The sequence below is a fragment of the Prionailurus bengalensis genome, chromosome X, assembly GCF_016509475.1.
Source record: "Prionailurus bengalensis isolate Pbe53 chromosome X, Fcat_Pben_1.1_paternal_pri, whole genome shotgun sequence".
In the NCBI taxonomy this organism is placed as follows: domain Eukaryota; kingdom Metazoa; phylum Chordata; class Mammalia; order Carnivora; family Felidae; genus Prionailurus; species Prionailurus bengalensis.
In genome coordinates, this window is record NC_057361.1 from 48214841 (window position 1) to 48231914 (window position 17074).

General features: G+C 45.7%; 2 protein-coding genes and 1 non-coding gene across 6 annotated transcripts in view; 2 read left to right on the forward strand and 1 right to left on the reverse strand.

Annotated features, from left to right (window-relative positions):
* Window positions 1-441: 441 nt before the first annotated feature.
* Window positions 442-14813, forward strand: LOC122477065 (trophinin-like; the record flags this gene model as incomplete). Its single annotated transcript, XM_043569981.1, is given in 13 exon segments — window positions 442-1207; window positions 1210-1521; window positions 7436-7554; window positions 8206-8293; window positions 8296-8309; window positions 8425-8488; window positions 8745-8824; window positions 9342-9433; window positions 10145-10224; window positions 10318-10360; window positions 10779-10841; window positions 11409-11523; window positions 12507-14813. Coding segments are annotated over 13 exon segments (3744 nt in total), but the record flags the coding sequence as incomplete, so codon positions are not given.
* On the forward strand, window positions 11046-11174 carry LOC122478143. The gene has a single exon (XR_006295893.1). It is a non-coding gene; the product is annotated as a small nucleolar RNA SNORA11 (small nucleolar RNA).
* Window positions 14814-16223: 1410 nt separating the features above from the next.
* Window positions 16224-17074, reverse strand: part of PFKFB1 (6-phosphofructo-2-kinase/fructose-2,6-biphosphatase 1) — a 125897-nt gene continuing 125046 nt past the window's right edge. For 3 of the 4 annotated variants that reach the window (XM_043571440.1, XM_043571443.1, XM_043571441.1), the window contains 2 exons: window positions 16899-16963; window positions 16224-16542 (listed from right to left, as the gene is read on the reverse strand). In XM_043571440.1, coding sequence (XP_043427375.1) covers window positions 16483-16542; window positions 16899-16963 — 125 coding nt within the window. In that variant the 3' untranslated portion in view covers window positions 16224-16482. The remainder of the gene's footprint in view (window positions 16543-16898; window positions 16964-17074) is intronic. The other variant, XM_043571442.1, reaches the window with a different exon arrangement.

Here is a 17074-nt window from a genome sequence, read left to right on the forward strand (position 1 = left end):
AGGAAGTCGGGTGAATCTCCCTCTTCTTCTCATTCTTCCCTAACTCAGACCCCTTCCCCTCAGGCTCAGCTGTTACTCGGCCTTTCAGAAAATGGATAGGAGAAATGACTACGGTTATAGGATGCTCCCATTCCAGGTGAGGTCTCTGTACATTCTCACCAGTCCATCTGTCCCATACTGAGTTCATTTATTGCTCTTGAGCCCCCTACCACTCTATAGTTGAAGAATTTCCTGCCTAACCTGTCTCAGCCCTCCCCCTACCAGGGGAAGGAGGAGGAGAGGAAAACCTGTTTTACTCTATCTCCTGCTCCCTTTCTCTTCCCTCACCCTCCCCTTCAATCACTGCGCAGAGGAAGGGGAGGCCTTCGTGGAAACGGTGGGCTGTAGGGAGGCCAGATGGCTCAGTAGATCGTAATCCTAAGTGTGTAGGGCCCTCTGCTTCCCCCTGGGAGCCTGGCGCTTCACTTCCCTCCAGATATACAGACTGGGACGACAGAAGAAGATAGAGTCTTGCTGATGCATACCCTCTTGGCGGCAACCAAGGACCCTCTGGCCATGGACCCACCAGTTGCCAACCAGCCTAAGAAAAGCAAGACCAAGAAGTCCTCTAGTAAAGCTATTACTAAGACCATACCTGCTGCCCCTACAGTCTCATCTACCAATGTGATTACCACTATCAAGCCTAAAGTAACTTTGCAGGCTTTAAACCTGCCTGCCATCCCCCAGATCAACCAGGCTGAAGCTACCACTGAAGCAGCCAATACTCAGGCTTCTTCAGTCACTGCTCAGCCTATGAAAGCCAATAAGACAAAGACTGTTATGGCTAAGGCAGACCAAGTCTTCCAATCTCTAACTGGCAATGAGAGTGTTACTGCACAGATCAAGACACCCTTACAGGCCCTCAACCTACCAGACATCCTGAAGGCTATCCAGGCTCCAATTACCATTGAGTCAGCCAACTCCCAGGCCTTGATAGCCCCCACTAAGCCCAAGAAAGCTTCCAAAGCTAAGAAGGCTGCTGATAAGGCTATAACTAGTGCTACTGATATCTCACTGGCTTTAACCACTACCCACACAGCTATTACCCAAGGCAGAATTACTAATGAGGCAGCTACTACTCATGCCACAGCAGCCTGCATTAGAACTAATAAAGCTTCCAAAGCCAAGAAGGCAACTGTTAAGGGCATACATACTGACACTGAATTTCTAAGGCCCCAAATGCCACTGAGACAGCTACCAGGCAGATTGAGGCCACAGCAGCAGCTATCTGGCCCAAAAAATTCAAGGGCAAGAAGACTGCCATTAAAGGCCCCAATTCTGCCTATGAGGCCTCTGAGGTTCCACCTGCCATTCAAATGGTCACAAACCAAGCCCTAGCAGCCACCCTCCAGGTCAGGAGAGGGTCCAGGGCTCATAAGTCTGCCACTAAGGCCCAGATAGCTGAAAGCCAGACTAAAATTGTTGACCAAGGGGCCCAGGCCAAGATGGCCACCTTTAGGACCAACAAAAATGCCCTTGAGAGTTGCGGCAAGATGGCGGCTTAGGAGGACGCTGGGCTCACCGCACGTCCTGCTGATCACTTAGATTCCATCTACACCTGCCTAAATAACCCAGAAAACCGCCAGAGGATTAGCAGAACAGAGTCGCCGGAGCCAAACGCAGACGAGAGGCCCACGGAAGAGGGTAGGAAGGGCGGCGAGGCGGTGCGCGCTCCACGGACTGGCGGGAGGGAGCCGGGGCGGAGGGGCGGCTCGCCGGCCAAGCAGAGCCCCCGAGTCGGGCTTGCAAAAGCGGAGGGGCCGGGCGGACTGTGTTCCGACAGCAAGCGCGACTTAGCGTCTGGGAGGTCAGAAATTAACAGCTCTGCTCGGAAAGCGGGAAGGCTGGAGGACAAAGGGAGGGAGAGCTGCTGAGCCCCCTGACAACAGAGCTCAGTTTGGTGGGGAACAAAGGCGCTCGCCAGCGCCATTTCCCCCGCCCATCCCCCAGCCGAAATCCCAAAGGGAACCGGTTCCTGCCAGGGAACTTGCTCGCTCCCCGCAAACACCCAACTCTGCGCTTCGGCGGAGCCAAACCTCCGGCAGCGGATCTGACTCCCTCCCGCTGCCACAGGGCCCCTCCTGAAGTGGATCACCTAAGGAGAAGCGATCTAAGCCTGCCCCTCCTGCCCCCGTGCCCCTTGCCTACCCACCCCAGCTAATACACCAGATCCCCAGCATCACAAGCCTGGCAGGGTGCAAGTAGCCCAGACGAGCCACACCACCCCACAGTGAATCCCGCCCCTAGGAGAGGGGAAGAGAAGGCACACACCAGTCTGACTGTGGCCCCAGCGGTGGGCTGGGGGCAGACATCAGGTCTGACTGCGGCCCCGCCCACCAACTCCAGGTATACACCACAGCAAAGGGGAAGTGCCCTGCAGGTCCTCACCACGCCAGGGACTATCCAAAATGACCAAGCGGAAGAACTCCCCTCAGAAGAATCTCCAGGAAATAACAACAGCTAATGAGCTGATCAAAAAGGATTTAAATAATATAACAGAAAGTGAATTTAGAATAATAGTCATAAAATTAATTGCTGGGCTTGAAAACAGTATACAGGACAGCAGAGAATCTCTTGCTACAGAGATCAAGGGACTAAGGAACAGTCACGAGGAGCTGAAAAACGCTTTAAACGAAATGCATAACAAAATGGAAACCACCACAGCTCGGCTTGAAGAGGCAGAGGAGAGAATAGGTGAACTAGAAGATAAAGTTATGGAAAAAGAGGAAGCTGAGAAAAAGAGAGATAAAAAAATCCAGGAGTATGAGGAGAAAATTAGAGAATTAAGTGATACACTAAAAAGAAATAATATACGCATAATTGGTATCCCAGAGGAGGAAGAGAGAGGGAAAGGTGCTGAAGGGGTACTTGAAGAAATCATAGCTGAGAACTTCCCTGAACCGGGGAAGGAAAAAGGCATTGAAATCCAAGAGGCACAGAGAACTCCCTTCAGACGTAACTTGAATTGATCTTCTGCACGACATATCATAGTGAAACTGGCAAAATACAAGGATAAAGAGAAAATTCTGAAAGCAGCAAGGGGTAAACGTGCCCTCACATATAAAGGGAGACCTATAAGACTCGTGACTGATCTCTCTTTTGAAACTTGGCAGGCCAGAAAGAATTGGCAAGAGATTTTCAGGGTGCTAGACAGAAAAAATATGCAGCCAAGAATCCTTTATCCAGCAAGTCTGTCATTTAGAATAGAAGGAGAGATAAAGATCTTCCCAAACAAACAAAAACTGAAGGAATTTGTCACCACTAAACCAGCCCTACAAGAGATCCTAAGGGGGACCCTGTGAGACAAAGTCCCAGAGACATCACTATAAGCATAAAACATACAGACATCACAATGACTCTAAACCCGTATCTTTCTATAATAACACTGAATGTAAATGGATTAAATGCGCCAACCAAAAGACATAGGGTATCAGAATGGATAAAAAAACAAGACCCATCTATTTGCTGTCTACAAGAGACTCATTTTAGACCTGAGGACACCTTTAGATTGAGAGTGAGGGGATGGAGAACTATTTATCATGCGACTGGAAGCCAAAAGAAAGCTGGAGTAGCCATACTTATATCAGACAAACTAGACTTTAAATTAAAGGCTGTAACAAGAGATGAAGAAGGACATTATATAATAGTTACAGGGTCTATCCATCAGGAAGAGCTAACAATTATCAATGTCTATGCACCGAATACCGGAGCCCCCAAATATATAAAACAATTACTCATAAACATAAGCAACCTTATTGATAAGAATGTGGTAATTGCAGGGGACTTTAATACACCACTTACAGAAATGGATAGATCAACTAGACACACGGTCAATAAAGAAACAAGGGCCCTGAATGAGACATTGGATGAGATGGACTTGACAGATATATTTAGAACTCTGCATCCCAAAGCAACAGAATATACTTTCTTCTCGAGTGCACATGGAACATTCTCCAAGATAGATCATATACTGGGTCACAAAACAGCCCTTCATAAGTTTACAAGAATTGAAATTATACCATGCTTACTTTCAGACCACAATGCCATGAAGCTTGAAATCAACCACAGGAAAAAGTCTGGAAAACCTCCAAAAGCATGGAGGTTAAAGAACACCCTACTAACGAATGAGTGGGTCAACCAGGCAATTAGAGAAGAAATTAAAAAATATATGGAAACAAACGAAAATGAAAATACAACAATCCAAACGCTTTGGGACGCAGCAAAGGCAGTCCTGAGAGGAAAATACATTGCAATCCAGGCCTATCTCAAGAAACAAGAAAAATCCCAAATACAAAATCTAACAGCACACCTAAAGGAACTAGAAGCAGAACAGCAAAGGCAGCCTAAGCCCAGCAGAAGAAGAGAAATAATAAAGATCAGAGCAGAAATAAACAATATAGAAACTAAAAAAACTGTAGAGCAGATCAACGAAACCAAGAGTTGGTTTTTTGAAAAAATAAACAAAATCGACAAACCTCTAGCCAGGCTTCTCAAAAAGAAAAGGGAGATGACCCAAATAGATAAAATCATGAATGAAAATGGAATTATTACAACCAATCCCTCAGAGATACAAACAATTATCAGGGAATACTATGAAAACTTATATTCCAACAAATTGGACAACCTGGAAGAAATGGATGAATTCCTGAACACCCACACGCTTCCAAAACTCAATCAGGAGGAAATAGAAAGCTTGAACAGACCCATAACCAGCGAAGAAATTGAATCAGTTATCAAAAATCTCCCAACAAATAAGAGTCCAGGACCAGATGGCTTCCCAGGGGAGTTCTACCAGACGTTTAAAGCAGAGATAATACCTATCCTTCTCAAGCTATTCCAAGAAATAGAAAGGGAAGGAAAACTTCCAGACTCATTCTATGAAGCCAGTATTACTTTGATTCCTAAACCAGACAGAGACCCAGTAAAAAAAGAGAACTACAGGCCAATATCCCTGATGAATATGGATGCAAAAATTCTCAATAAGATACTAGCAAATCGAATTCAACGGCATATAAAAAGAATTATTCACCATGATCAAGTGGGATTCATTCCTGGGATGCAGGGCTGGTTCAACATTCGCAAATCAATCAACGTGATACATCACATTAACAAAAAAAGAGAGAAGAACCATATGATCCTGTCAATCGATGCAGAAAAGGCCTTCGACAAAATCCAGCACCCTTTCTTAATAAAAACCCTTGAGAAAGTCGGGATAGAAGGAACATACTTAAAGATCATAAAAGCCATTTATGAAAAGCCCACAGCTAACATCATCCTCAACGGGGAAAAACTGAAAGCTTTTTCCCTGAGATCAGGAACACGACAAGGATGCCCACTCTCACCGCTGCTGTTTAACATAGTGCTGGAAGTTCTAGCATCAGCAATCAGACAACAAAAGGAAATCAAAGGCATCAAAATTGGCAAAGATGAAGTCAAGCTTTCGCTTTTTGCAGATGACATGATATTATACATGGAAAATCCGATAGACTCCACCAAAAGTCTGCTAGAACTGATACAGGAATTCAGCAAAGTTGCAGGATACAAAATCAATGTACAGAAATCAGTTGCATTCTTATACACTAACAATGAAGCAACAGAAAGACAAATAAAGAAACTGATCCCATTCACAATTGCACCAAGAAGCATCAAATACCTAGGAATAAATCTAACCAAAGATGTAAAGGATCTGTATGCTGAAAACTATAGAAAGCTTCTGAAGGAAATTGAAGAAGATTTAAAGAAATGGAAAGACATTCCCTGCTCATGGATTGGAAAAATAAATATTGTCAAAATGTCAATACTACCCAAAGCTATCTACACATTCAATGCAATCCCAATCAAAATTGCACCAGCATTCTTCTCGAAACTAGAACAAGCAATCCTAAAATTCATATGGAACCACAAAAGGCCCCGAATAGCCAAAGGAATTTTGAAGAAGAAGACCAAAGCAGGAGGCATCACAATCCCAGACTTTAGCCTCTACTACAAAGCTGTCATCATCAAGACAGCATGGTATTGGCACCAAAACAGACACATAGACCAATGGAATAGAATAGAAACCCCAGAACTAGACCCACAAACGTATGGCCAACTCATCTTTGACAAAGCAGGAAAGAACATCCAATGGAAAAAAGACAGCCTCTTTAACAAATGGTGCTGGGAGAACTGGACAGCAACATGCAGAAGGTTGAAACTAGACCACTTTCTCACACCATTCACAAAAATAAACTCAAAATGGATAAAGGACCTAAATGTGAGACAGGAAACCATCAAAACCTTAGAGGAGATAGCAGGAAAAGACCTCTCTGACCTCAGCCGTAGCAATCTCTTACTCGACACATCCCCAAAGGCAAGGGAATTAAAAGCAAAAGTGAATTACTGGGACCTTATGAAGATAAAAAGCTTCTGCACAGCAAAGGAAACAACCAACAAAACTAAAAGGCAACCAACGGAATGGGAAAAGATATTTGCAAATGACATATCGGACAAAGGGCTAGTATCCAAAATCTATAAAGAGCTCACCAAACTCCACACCCGAAAAACAAATAACCCAGTGAAGAAATGGGCAGAAAACATGAATAGACACTTCTCTAAAGAAGACATCCGGATGGCCAACAGGCACATGAAAAGATGTTCAGCGTCGCTCCTTATCAGGGAAATACAAATCAAAACCACACTCAGGTATCACCTCACACCAGTCAGAGTGGCCAAAATGAACAAATCAGGAGACTATAGATGCTGGAGAGGATGTGGAGAAACGGGAACCCTCTTGCACTGTTGGTGGGAATGCAAATTGGTGCAGCCGCTCTGGAAAGCAGTGTGGAGGTTCCTCAGAAAATTAAAAATAGACCTACCCTATGACCCAGCAATAGCACTGCTAGGAATTTATCCAAGGGATACAGGAGCACTGATGCATAGGGCCACTTGTACCCCAATGTTCATAGCAGCACTCTCAACAATAGCCAAATTATGGAAAGAGCCTAAATGTCCATCAACTGATGAATGGATAAAGAAATTGTGGTTTATATACACAATGGAATATTACATGGCAATGAGAAAAAATGAAATATGGCCTTTTGTAGCAACGTGGATGGAACTGGAGAGTGTGATGCTAAGTGAAATAAGCCATACAGAGAAAGACAGATACCATATGGTCTCACTCTTATGTGGATCCTGAGAAACTTAACAGGAACCCATGGGGGAGGGGAAGGAAAAAAAAAAAAAGAGGTTAGAATGGGAGAGAGCCAAAGCATAAGAGACTGTTAAAAACTGAGAACAAACTGAGGGTTGATGGGGGGTGGGAGGGAGGAGAGGGTGGGTGATGGGTATTGAGGAGGGCACCTTTTGGGATGAGCACTGGGTGTTGTATGGAAACCAATTTGTCAATAAATTTCAGAAAAAAAAAATGCCCTTGAGACTCAGGTTGCTGCTGCTGTCCAGGCCCTGGCAGATGACTACCTGGCTCACTTGAGTCTGGAGCCTACAACCAGGACCCGGGGCAAGAGGAAACAAAAGGTGAGATCTCTGACGTTACCACCCTTAATTTTTCATTTCTTTCCCATTCCTATCCTCCTAGTTTGTTCATTTGTTCTATAAAAGTTTACTGAGACTTTTTAGTCTGAGCCAGTACCTGTGTTCAGATAGGCTGTGAGAGATGCTGAGAAGAATGTGATATAGTTCCTGCTCCCTGACGGTTCATAGATTGGTGGGGAAATAATACATCCATACACATAGCTACAACTTGGATATAATTCAACTTGTATTTTCATAATAGTTACCATGAGGCAAGCTTTGTCTTGGGTACAGTCATATAGGTTGTATCTTTATGTTTTGAAAGTAACTTTTGCTATCTGGGGATCACAGATACAGTGTTACAGATAAGAAAGCTGAGTTTCAGAGAGGTGAAGTGACTTGTCCAGTCAGTGGTGGCTGACGAAGAGGAGGAACCCCAGGTCCTGACCTTGGGTGGCTTCTGTCCTGATAGGGAAATGAAACTCCTGCCTGGAAGACAGTGAAAGACAAATCTGGGACTCAGGGTCGCCAATTGTAAGGTCAAGACCCATTACAGGGAGGGTTTAGGGGATTTTTAAGAGAAGGTAGGATAAGGATTCAGAGCTGTCTCTTTCACCTGGTGACTCTGGACCTTCCTTCTTTCTGATGATGTAGTCCAAGCATCTGAATGGGGATGAGAGAGGTGGTGATAATTACAGGTTGGTCCCATGGGGCTGGAGGCCTCCGCCACCCCGAGATGTGGCTCTTTGCAAGAAAGGGTAAGACTCCAATGCTGTCCAGTCTCTTCTTTTTTTCACCTTTCTTCTTTTCTGTCATTCTTCTAAGTTTTATAAAAACATATTGAGATCTCCCCATGTATTCCTCTTCTCCCAGGCAAATAAGTTGGTGAAATACCTGTTGGTTAAGGACCAGACAAAGATCCCCATCAAGCGCTCAGGTAGAGTCATACCAACCCTCCTCCCTGAAATCTCCTGTCGATTCCCATCTCTCCCATGCCCTGGGGTAACCATTTACTTTATAGCTCCTCATTCTCTCATATGTCCTCCTCTTCCCTTCTTACACTGTGCCATGGCTGGCATCTCCTGTTAACGTAGTTCAGAACTCAAACTGCACTGAGCCCACAGGTTGTCAAAAGGGCTGCAGCTCTGTGGCCCCTGCTTAGCCCAGCTGCTCCTACCTTTCCCTTCTTACAGACATGCTGAAGGATGTCATCAAAGAATATGATGAATATTTTCCAGAGATCATTGAACGAGCAAGCTACGCTCTGGAGAAGGTGAAGAGGCAGCCCTGGGGGATGGGCGCAATGGGGAAGCCTTGAATCAAACAAAGACATACATGTCCCTTCCGGGATAGACCACAGAGACTCACTAATCCAACCCCATCACTGTCCATATAGGCAGACAGTGGCCTAAGTGGGAACATAGACTAGCCCAGGGTTACACAGCAAGTCAGTGGTAAAAGCACAGCTAGGACCCAAGCCTCCCAATTTAGTCCTGTCTGCTGCTAGACATGTCCTGTAATGTATTTCAGATGCTCACCTCTCCCTTTCATTCCCCATTCTCTGTATCCCTAGATCCCCACTAATTACAAAGGTGATGCTGATAATAATAGTACATTTCTTACCTGCTTGCTGTAGTGGTGGCAACTTAGCTAAGTGCTTTGCGTGCATTATCTCACTGATCTTGCACACACACTTGAAACTCTACACAGGGAAGTGTGGGATGCTCAAGAAGATCATTGATGCCTAGGCTGAATTTTGTGATCTCACAGGCTATTCTTTTACTTGGCACATGTTTCGAGTCAATCTGAAGGAAATTGATAAGCAAATTAGCTTGTATATTCTGATCAGCACGCAGGAATCCTCTGCAGGCATACTGGGAACGTAAGCTGGGAAAGGGCTGGGATGGGAGGGAGGCTCTGCTTCTGTCTATGGCACTATCCCATCCCTGTCATCTCTCCCCATATCTCCTTGGAGAGGCAGGAAGACAGGGCTGAAGAAGCCCCCGTTCCAGCTCCTACACCCAGTTGGAGCCCTGCACACAGTAGTGGTGCTTGATTATGATTAAATGAAGGTGTAGAAGCCTGAAGCAGTGCATTCCTACTGTCAGGTTTTCTGTTTCTTCAGAAGCTTCCCAGGAAAGTAGACCTGTCATTGCTTGTCTCTTCCTACTGGCTTTGGTAGAGTGATTCTCAAAGGAGGGTTTCTTAGGGTAGGTGAATCATGATTCTTAAAGGACAGGGGCCATCACTGGGGCCGTTCCTAGAATTCTCTTGGAGCATAAGGATCTGGGAGAAAAAGAAGAGACTCACGTTGGCTGGGTACCTGGGTTGTACCAGTTTAACAAGCATTCTTCCATCTTATTAGCAACCTGAGGCAGGGGAAGATTGGATTCTCCCATTTTACTGAATAGGAGACTGGGGCTTAAGAGTTTAAGTGCCTTGCCCAGGGTCACATAGAGCTTGAAGCATAGACTGGGCAGATTTCTCTCATGTCTGAGGAATCTGGGAGAGGCTAGCTTAGTGAACTGACTGGTGTGTTATTTGCAGATAGCTGCTAGACATAAACCTTCTCTCTACCCTGTTATTCCCCTAGGACCAAGGACACACCCAAACTAGGTCTTCTCATGGTGATTCTGAGTGTCATTTTTATGAATGGCAACAAGGCCAGTGAGGGTGAGTGGCTGAGCATGCAGCTGAATGGGTGGCCACAGTTGGAATTCCACATGTTCATTTTCTGTTCCTGTCTCCTCTTGCCTCCCCTTGCAGCTGTCATCTGGGAGGTGCTGCGCAAGCTGGGGCTGCGCCCTGGGTATGATTGGGCTCTTTCAGTGCTTGCTGTCCATGTTGTCCTTTGACAAGAGAGGAGTCCCAGGATTGCATCAGTCTGGTGGTCTGGTGGAGTGGGCAAGGGTGCTGGACTGGGTAGAGGGTCCAGGGTTCTGACGTGGGTGGATGATGAAATGGTCCTGAACTCCCTGGAGTTCATTCTCCCTATGTAATTGCTATGTCATTCTAAGCTGAGATATAAGATAGAACTTCAGGGGCACCCCTGACAAAGAACCATCTGGCCTCAATTTCTTGCTTCCAGCAACCATGTGTTCAATACTCGCCTGGCTTCATTGGGACTGCTGCATGTGCTAGAGAGGTCTCTTCCATGTTGAGAAATGCCTGTGCTCTCATTTGGGAAGTTTTCATCTCTGTTTATGGGTTATTTTTCCCATTGTCAGGGTGAGGCACTCACTTTTTGGGGAAGTGAGGAAGCTCATCACAGACGAGTTTGTGAAGCAGAAGTAAGTGGTATTTGGGGGCTTTGTTTGGCCCTGAAATGTTCTGAGTGTGCTGGCTTGGTTAATAAATTGCTTTATCAGCCATTTTATTATACTAGCTTTAGATGTAATAAGAGCATCCTATGCCCTAGAACTGAGTTCTGTCCACCATTCCTATAAGTGGACAATTCCAGGACTGGGCTAGACCAAAGACAAGACCCTTGCTTTGGGGTGTGCTCAGAGCAGGGTGCCTGAAGAATGGCTCCTCTGTTTACAACACACCCAACAGGAACTTGGGTTTACTCCTCACAGGTGGCAAGATACTTTGGCCTTCCTGTGACACCATGCCCTATACATTCCTTCTCTGAAGCATCAAGTGACTGCTTTGCACAGAGCCAATGGGAAATGACTCAATATTAGAGACCAAGATCATGAACTAGGTTTGGGAGTGAGTCTGGGGAAGAAAGGTCTTAGAAATCCTTCTCCAGGAGCTGAGTTTAGTATTTGTTTCAAAGAGGTTGCCATCTAGTGCCCAGTGGTTACACAGCAGATTTGCTTGGTTAGAAGCAAGTTTCATTTCCTTTCTCCAAGGTACCTGGAGTACAAGAAGGTCCCTAACAGCAGACCACCTGAATATGAGTTCTTCTGGGGCTTGCGCTCCTACCATGAGACTAGCAAGATGAAAGTCCTCAAGTTTGCATGTAAGGTAATAGGAGAGAATTCTGACTTGTTATATTAAGGGTTCTGGATGCCCCCAGCTGGGGCAGGCTACATGCAGGGATGGTCAGGCACAGGGTAGCCTGCAGTTCATATACAAACATATGTGGAACTTCATTGATGTTTGAGAATGCTGCTGAACATAAAGTTTAATTGTTTCATTCCTTTTTCATACTTTGTGTTAGTCTGCTTGCACCGCCATAGCAAAATACTACAGACTGGGTGACTTAAACAATAGAAATTTATTTTCTCACAGTTCTGGAGACTGGAAGTCCCAGATCAAGGTCCAGCAGGGTCAGTTTCTGATGAAGCCTCTTTCCGGCTTGCAGATGAATGTCTTCTTGCTGTGTTCTTATGTGGTAGAGAGCCTCCTCTTTTCTTAAATGTTTATTTATTTTAAGAAACAGAGAGCACGAATGGGGGAGGGGCAGAGAAGGAGAGAGAGAGAGAGAGAGAGAATCCCAAGCAGGCCCTGTGCTGTCAGCACAGAGCCTGACACAGGGCTTGATCCCACGAACTATGAGATCATGACCTGAGCTGAAATAAAAAATCAGATGCTTAACCGACTGAGCCACCCAGGTGCCCCAAGAGAGAGAGCTTCTTTTTATAAAAACACTAATCCTATTGGAGTAGGGCCCCGCCTTTATGACCTCATTTAGCTCTACTTCCATAAAGGCCCAATCTCCAAACACAGTCACATTGGGGGCTGGTGCTCTAACATATGAATTTTAGGAGGACACAAACATTCAATCCATAACTTACTCTCTTATCATTTTCCATCTTTTCCATGAGGTTAACTCGTCCAAGATCACACACAGCACCTTAGTTATCAGAGCTGAAATGGATATCAGGATTGACCCATGATTGGAAAAAAAAAATACTACTATTGCTTTTATACAAAGCCCATAGTATGTACTTAATATATAATTACAAATGTTATTATCCTCATAATGATTATCATCCCCATTTCAGGTGCAGAAGAAAGACCCCAAGGACTGGGCTGCTCAGTACCGGGAGGCAGTAGAGATGGAAGTGCAAGCTGCAGCTGTGGCTGAGGCTGAGGCTGAAGCCAGGGCTGAGGCAAGAGCCCAAATGGGGATTGGAGAGGAAGCTGTGGCTGGGCCCTGTAATTGGGATGACATGGATATCGACTGCCTAACAAGGGAAGAGTTAGGCGATGATGATCAGTCCTGGAACAGATTTTCATTTGAAATTGAGGCCATAGCCCAAGAATATGCAGATGCCAGCACCAACATCGACTTCAGCAGAGGAGCTAGCACCAGGGCTACCTTTAGCAATAGTGCTAATATTAGCTTCAGTGATGCAACCAGCCCCAGTGGTGGCTTTGGTGGCAGAGCTGGCATTAACTTTGGTGGCACACCCAGTACCAGTGCCAGCTTCAGCAGTACAGCCAGCATGTGCTTTAGTGGCACACCCAGCACTAGCACTAGTTTCAGTGGTGCAGCCAGCATTAGCTTCAGTGGTGCAGCCAGCACCAGCTCTAGTTTCAACAGTGAAACCTGCATTAGCTTTGGTGGCACACCTTGTACCAGTGCCAGCTTTGGTGGTGGGATCAGCTCTAGTTTCAGTATCCCACTCAGCACCAGTCCCCATTTCAGTGGTGGAGTCAGCTCTGGCTTTGGAGGGACACTCAGTACCACTGTTGGCTTCTGTGGTGCACTCATTACCAGTAGCAGTTTTGGCACTATACCCAGAACCAGCACAGTCTTTAGTGGTGCACTCAGCACCAGCACTGGATTTGGTGGCACACTCAGCACTAGTATCTGCTTTGGTGGCTCTTCCAGCTCTGATGTCAGCTTTGGTGGCACACTTAGTACCAGTATCTGCTTTGATGGCTCTCCTAGCACCAGCACTGGTTTTGATGGAGTACTCAGCACCAGTGTCTCCTTTGGTAGCTCTTCCAGCACCAGTGCTGACTTTGGCGGTACACTAAGTACCAGCATTTGCTTTGGTGGTCCTCCCAGCACTGGTGCCAGGTTTAGTGGTTCATTCAGCACCAGTGTTGGCTTTGGCAATGCACTCAACACCAGTGCTGGTTTTAGCAGTGCTGTTAGCACTAATGCCAGCTTCAGCAGTGCACCTAACAGCATGTCTGGCTTTGGCGGTGTGTTCAGCACTAGTACAGACTTCAGTAGGGCACTTAGCACTACTACTAACTTTAGCATTTCTCCCAGTGCCAGCATTGGCTTTGGTGGACTTCCCAGCACCAGCATCTGCTTTGGCAGTGTATCTAACACCAACCTATGCTTTGGTGGCCCTCCTAGCACTAGCACTTACTTTAGTGGTGCTACCAGCTCTAGTTTTGGTGATGGATCCAGTACCACTGCCGGTTTCATCTTTGGCAATGGCTTAAGCACCAGTGCTGGATTTAGTGGTGGACTGAGCACCAGTTCTGGCTTTGGTAGTGGACTAGGCACCAGTGCTATCTTCGGTAGTGGACTGAGCACCAGTGCTGGCTTTGGTGGTGGACTGATCTCAAGTGATGCCTTTGGTGGTGTACTGGGCACCAATGCTGGTTTTGGCAGCACACTTGGCACCAGTGCTGGCTTTAGTGGTGGCCTCAGCATCAGTGATGGCTTTAGTGCTGGGCCTAATACCAGCTTCAATGGAGGACCAAGTACCATCATTGGCTTTGGCAGTGGTTCCAACACCAGCACTGGCTTTATTGGTGAACCTAGCATCAGCACCAGCTTTAATGGTGGACCCAGTTCTATCATTGGCTTCAGCAGTGGACCAAGCACAGGTTCTGGCTTCAACAGTGGACCAAGCAGTGGTGATGGCTTTGGCGGTGGACCAAGAAATGGTGCTGGCTTTGGTGGTGAAGCCACCAGCCTTGTTGCCTGTAGCTTCTATGGCTAGTGAGGTTTCAGGTAATTACAACATTTCCACAGCATGGCCTATGGGAATGGGTATAATAGCTGGGAAATTTTAAGAAACCCCGAAGTGGGAGGGTTGGGTAGGGAGATGAGGACAATGATGGAAGTATGAGAAAACATTTGTTGCTAAAATGTGCTTCTGTTTGGTGTTTTGTTTTCAGATCCCAGGTTTACAGATAATGCTAATTAATTGCAGCAGTTCTTCCCGTGGATCCAAGATACATCCTTGGAATCTTTGTCCATACAGCAGTATAAGCAGATATTATCAATCAGCTGAGGGTGACACACTATGAAAAATCTGCTTGCTGATCCTGCTTTATTGTTTGCTTTTTGTGTGCTGTCATATTTTGGTATTGTAGTTATATTAAATTTGCAAAATGAATTGGAGTTTTTTTCTGTCTTTTAATGTGCTTAGGTTGTTGTGAGTGACATTTTAGGTTCATAAAAGAAATAGATATCAGCATAGCTCTTCAGAGATGGTGGGCTCCAGCTTTAGGCTAAAATAAAAGTATGATTTCAGTGGGATAAAGACCTGGGGAAAGCATGGCAGGCAAGAGGATTATAGCTTGAGCAAAGATGTCAAGGGGGAAATCCTAGAACATAAATTTGAGGGAGAGGGTTCTGGAAGGAAATATAGATTCATTTTGAGACATTTGTATGGGAATGGAGAGATAGAGTGAGACTAGAGGTAGACACGGGAGCAAGGGAGGGTTTTCTTGAGATAGGAGAGAGACATATGAGTATGTTGCAGAAACATATAAAGGACATATAAAAGCCAATAAAGGACAAGAGATAGATAAGGAACAGTCAACAATTGACTGAAGTAGCCCATGCCTGAGAAGGTGGGATGAGATAGAGTGCCAGAGAATAGAGGGTGACTTTGACTTTGAATACGATTTAAGGGTGGCTGTGGAAGCAAATAAATATAGGTTTGTTTCAAATGGTAGATCCTCCCCCCAAAAAGGTAATATGGATTATACAAGGTTTGGGTCTTGCTGGAGGCTATGATGGAAAAACAAAGGAATCAAAGCAGTGAGTATACGAGTCTGTCTCTTCACCACTGGGTTGCCAATACCTAGGTGCATAGAGAGTGGTTGAAGAAATGGAATATAGAATCCAAGCTGGTTAGGAATGGAAGAACAATGAGGAGGAAGAGGACTTGTCGATTAGGAGACAATGGAGGAATCAAAAGATTATACTCTTGATGCAGCATAAGAACAAATATCGTTCATTCGAGAAATATTACACACATGCCTCCTATGTGGGAGGCATGCTGCTAGGGATCCTATGGATGATACAGAGTTGTAAGGACTAGGGGCCAGTGGTCAGATAGCAGGATCCTTGTATTTAAGAAGTCATACTGGGAGAGGCGTGTCTAGATGATGCCAAGGTCTATGGAATGGGTAGCTGAGGGGGAAATGATTACTGGAGTTGAGGGAGTCAGGAGACTTGGAGGTCAGGGCATTGTTTGGATAATTTATATGAACATGAAAATCACTAAGGATGGCAGCAGGAGTTGGAAAAGAGAGGAACACTATGGTCTAGGTACAGATTCTTCTGCGTGTATGAATGAAGGTATCACGTCCTCATCCATGCTGCCCACCAAGGAACAAGGCCCATAGGTACTCACAGAGACCTATATCCTCCCTCACTTTTAGAAGTGCTACCCCAGAACCCTACCCTCCAGGAAGCCCTCATCCATTCCACACCCCACAGCAACAGAGGCATTTCACAAAGTAAGATCTTAAGAAGATCTTGTAGGAGAAGTCTCACAATGACTTCCTCTCCCTCCTTGTAGGCAGCAAGAGAAGGCTTTATTGATAAGGAACTAGGAATTAAGAAAGAAAAAGCTTCATTCATAACTAGACAGCTCCTTGGTTGTAGCTGGAAATCGAGGCCTGTTTTGGAGATGCTGAGGGCTTCTTCACTAGAAGCAGGGGTCTTCTAGTAAGACCAAGTCCAGCGTCTTGAGGTAAGAGAAGTGCAAGGTAAGCAGCACTTAAAGGTGGGAAACAGTGGAGACAAAGGCAGTTTGACTTCTTGGAAAGGGTTCAGTAATGGTCAGGGACAGTGTCCAGGGCTTCCTCAGGTTCTCGGGTGATGTCCACATTCTGGGGGAAGAGAGCCCAGGATTAATAGGAAGGAGATACCACTATGGAGCCCCAGACCCACCCCTGCCTCTTGTCCTCTTGTCCCAGGCTCCTCTATTTCAGCCAGGCGTGGATCCTGACCCTTTTCTCAGGCAAGCCTCTGGGGAATCTCAACCTGAGGTATTTTGGGTAAGGGTTGCTCTAGTCCCTCATCTTCAAGTCACCTCAGGCCTGGGCCATGGTTCCTGCATTTCTGGGTGCTGGTTATTCTACCAGTTGGTATGAAACATCCAAGCTATGTGGGATTGGAGTGGTCTTTCTGTGCAGGTGGGTGCTTTCACTATGTGCCAGCTTAGGCCATAGAATCCCTCACCTACCTCAGGTTTCTCCCGGTGTGTGTTTACAGCTTCCACATTCAGGTAGATGGACTCCACTTTGCAGCCTCAGAAAAGAACAACCAGTCCATCCATAAGCCCCCAAGGTAAGCACAGGTCTTTCCTAAGGTGTCATTCACTCCCATGCCCATCACCACCCATACCCCCAGCTCCACACT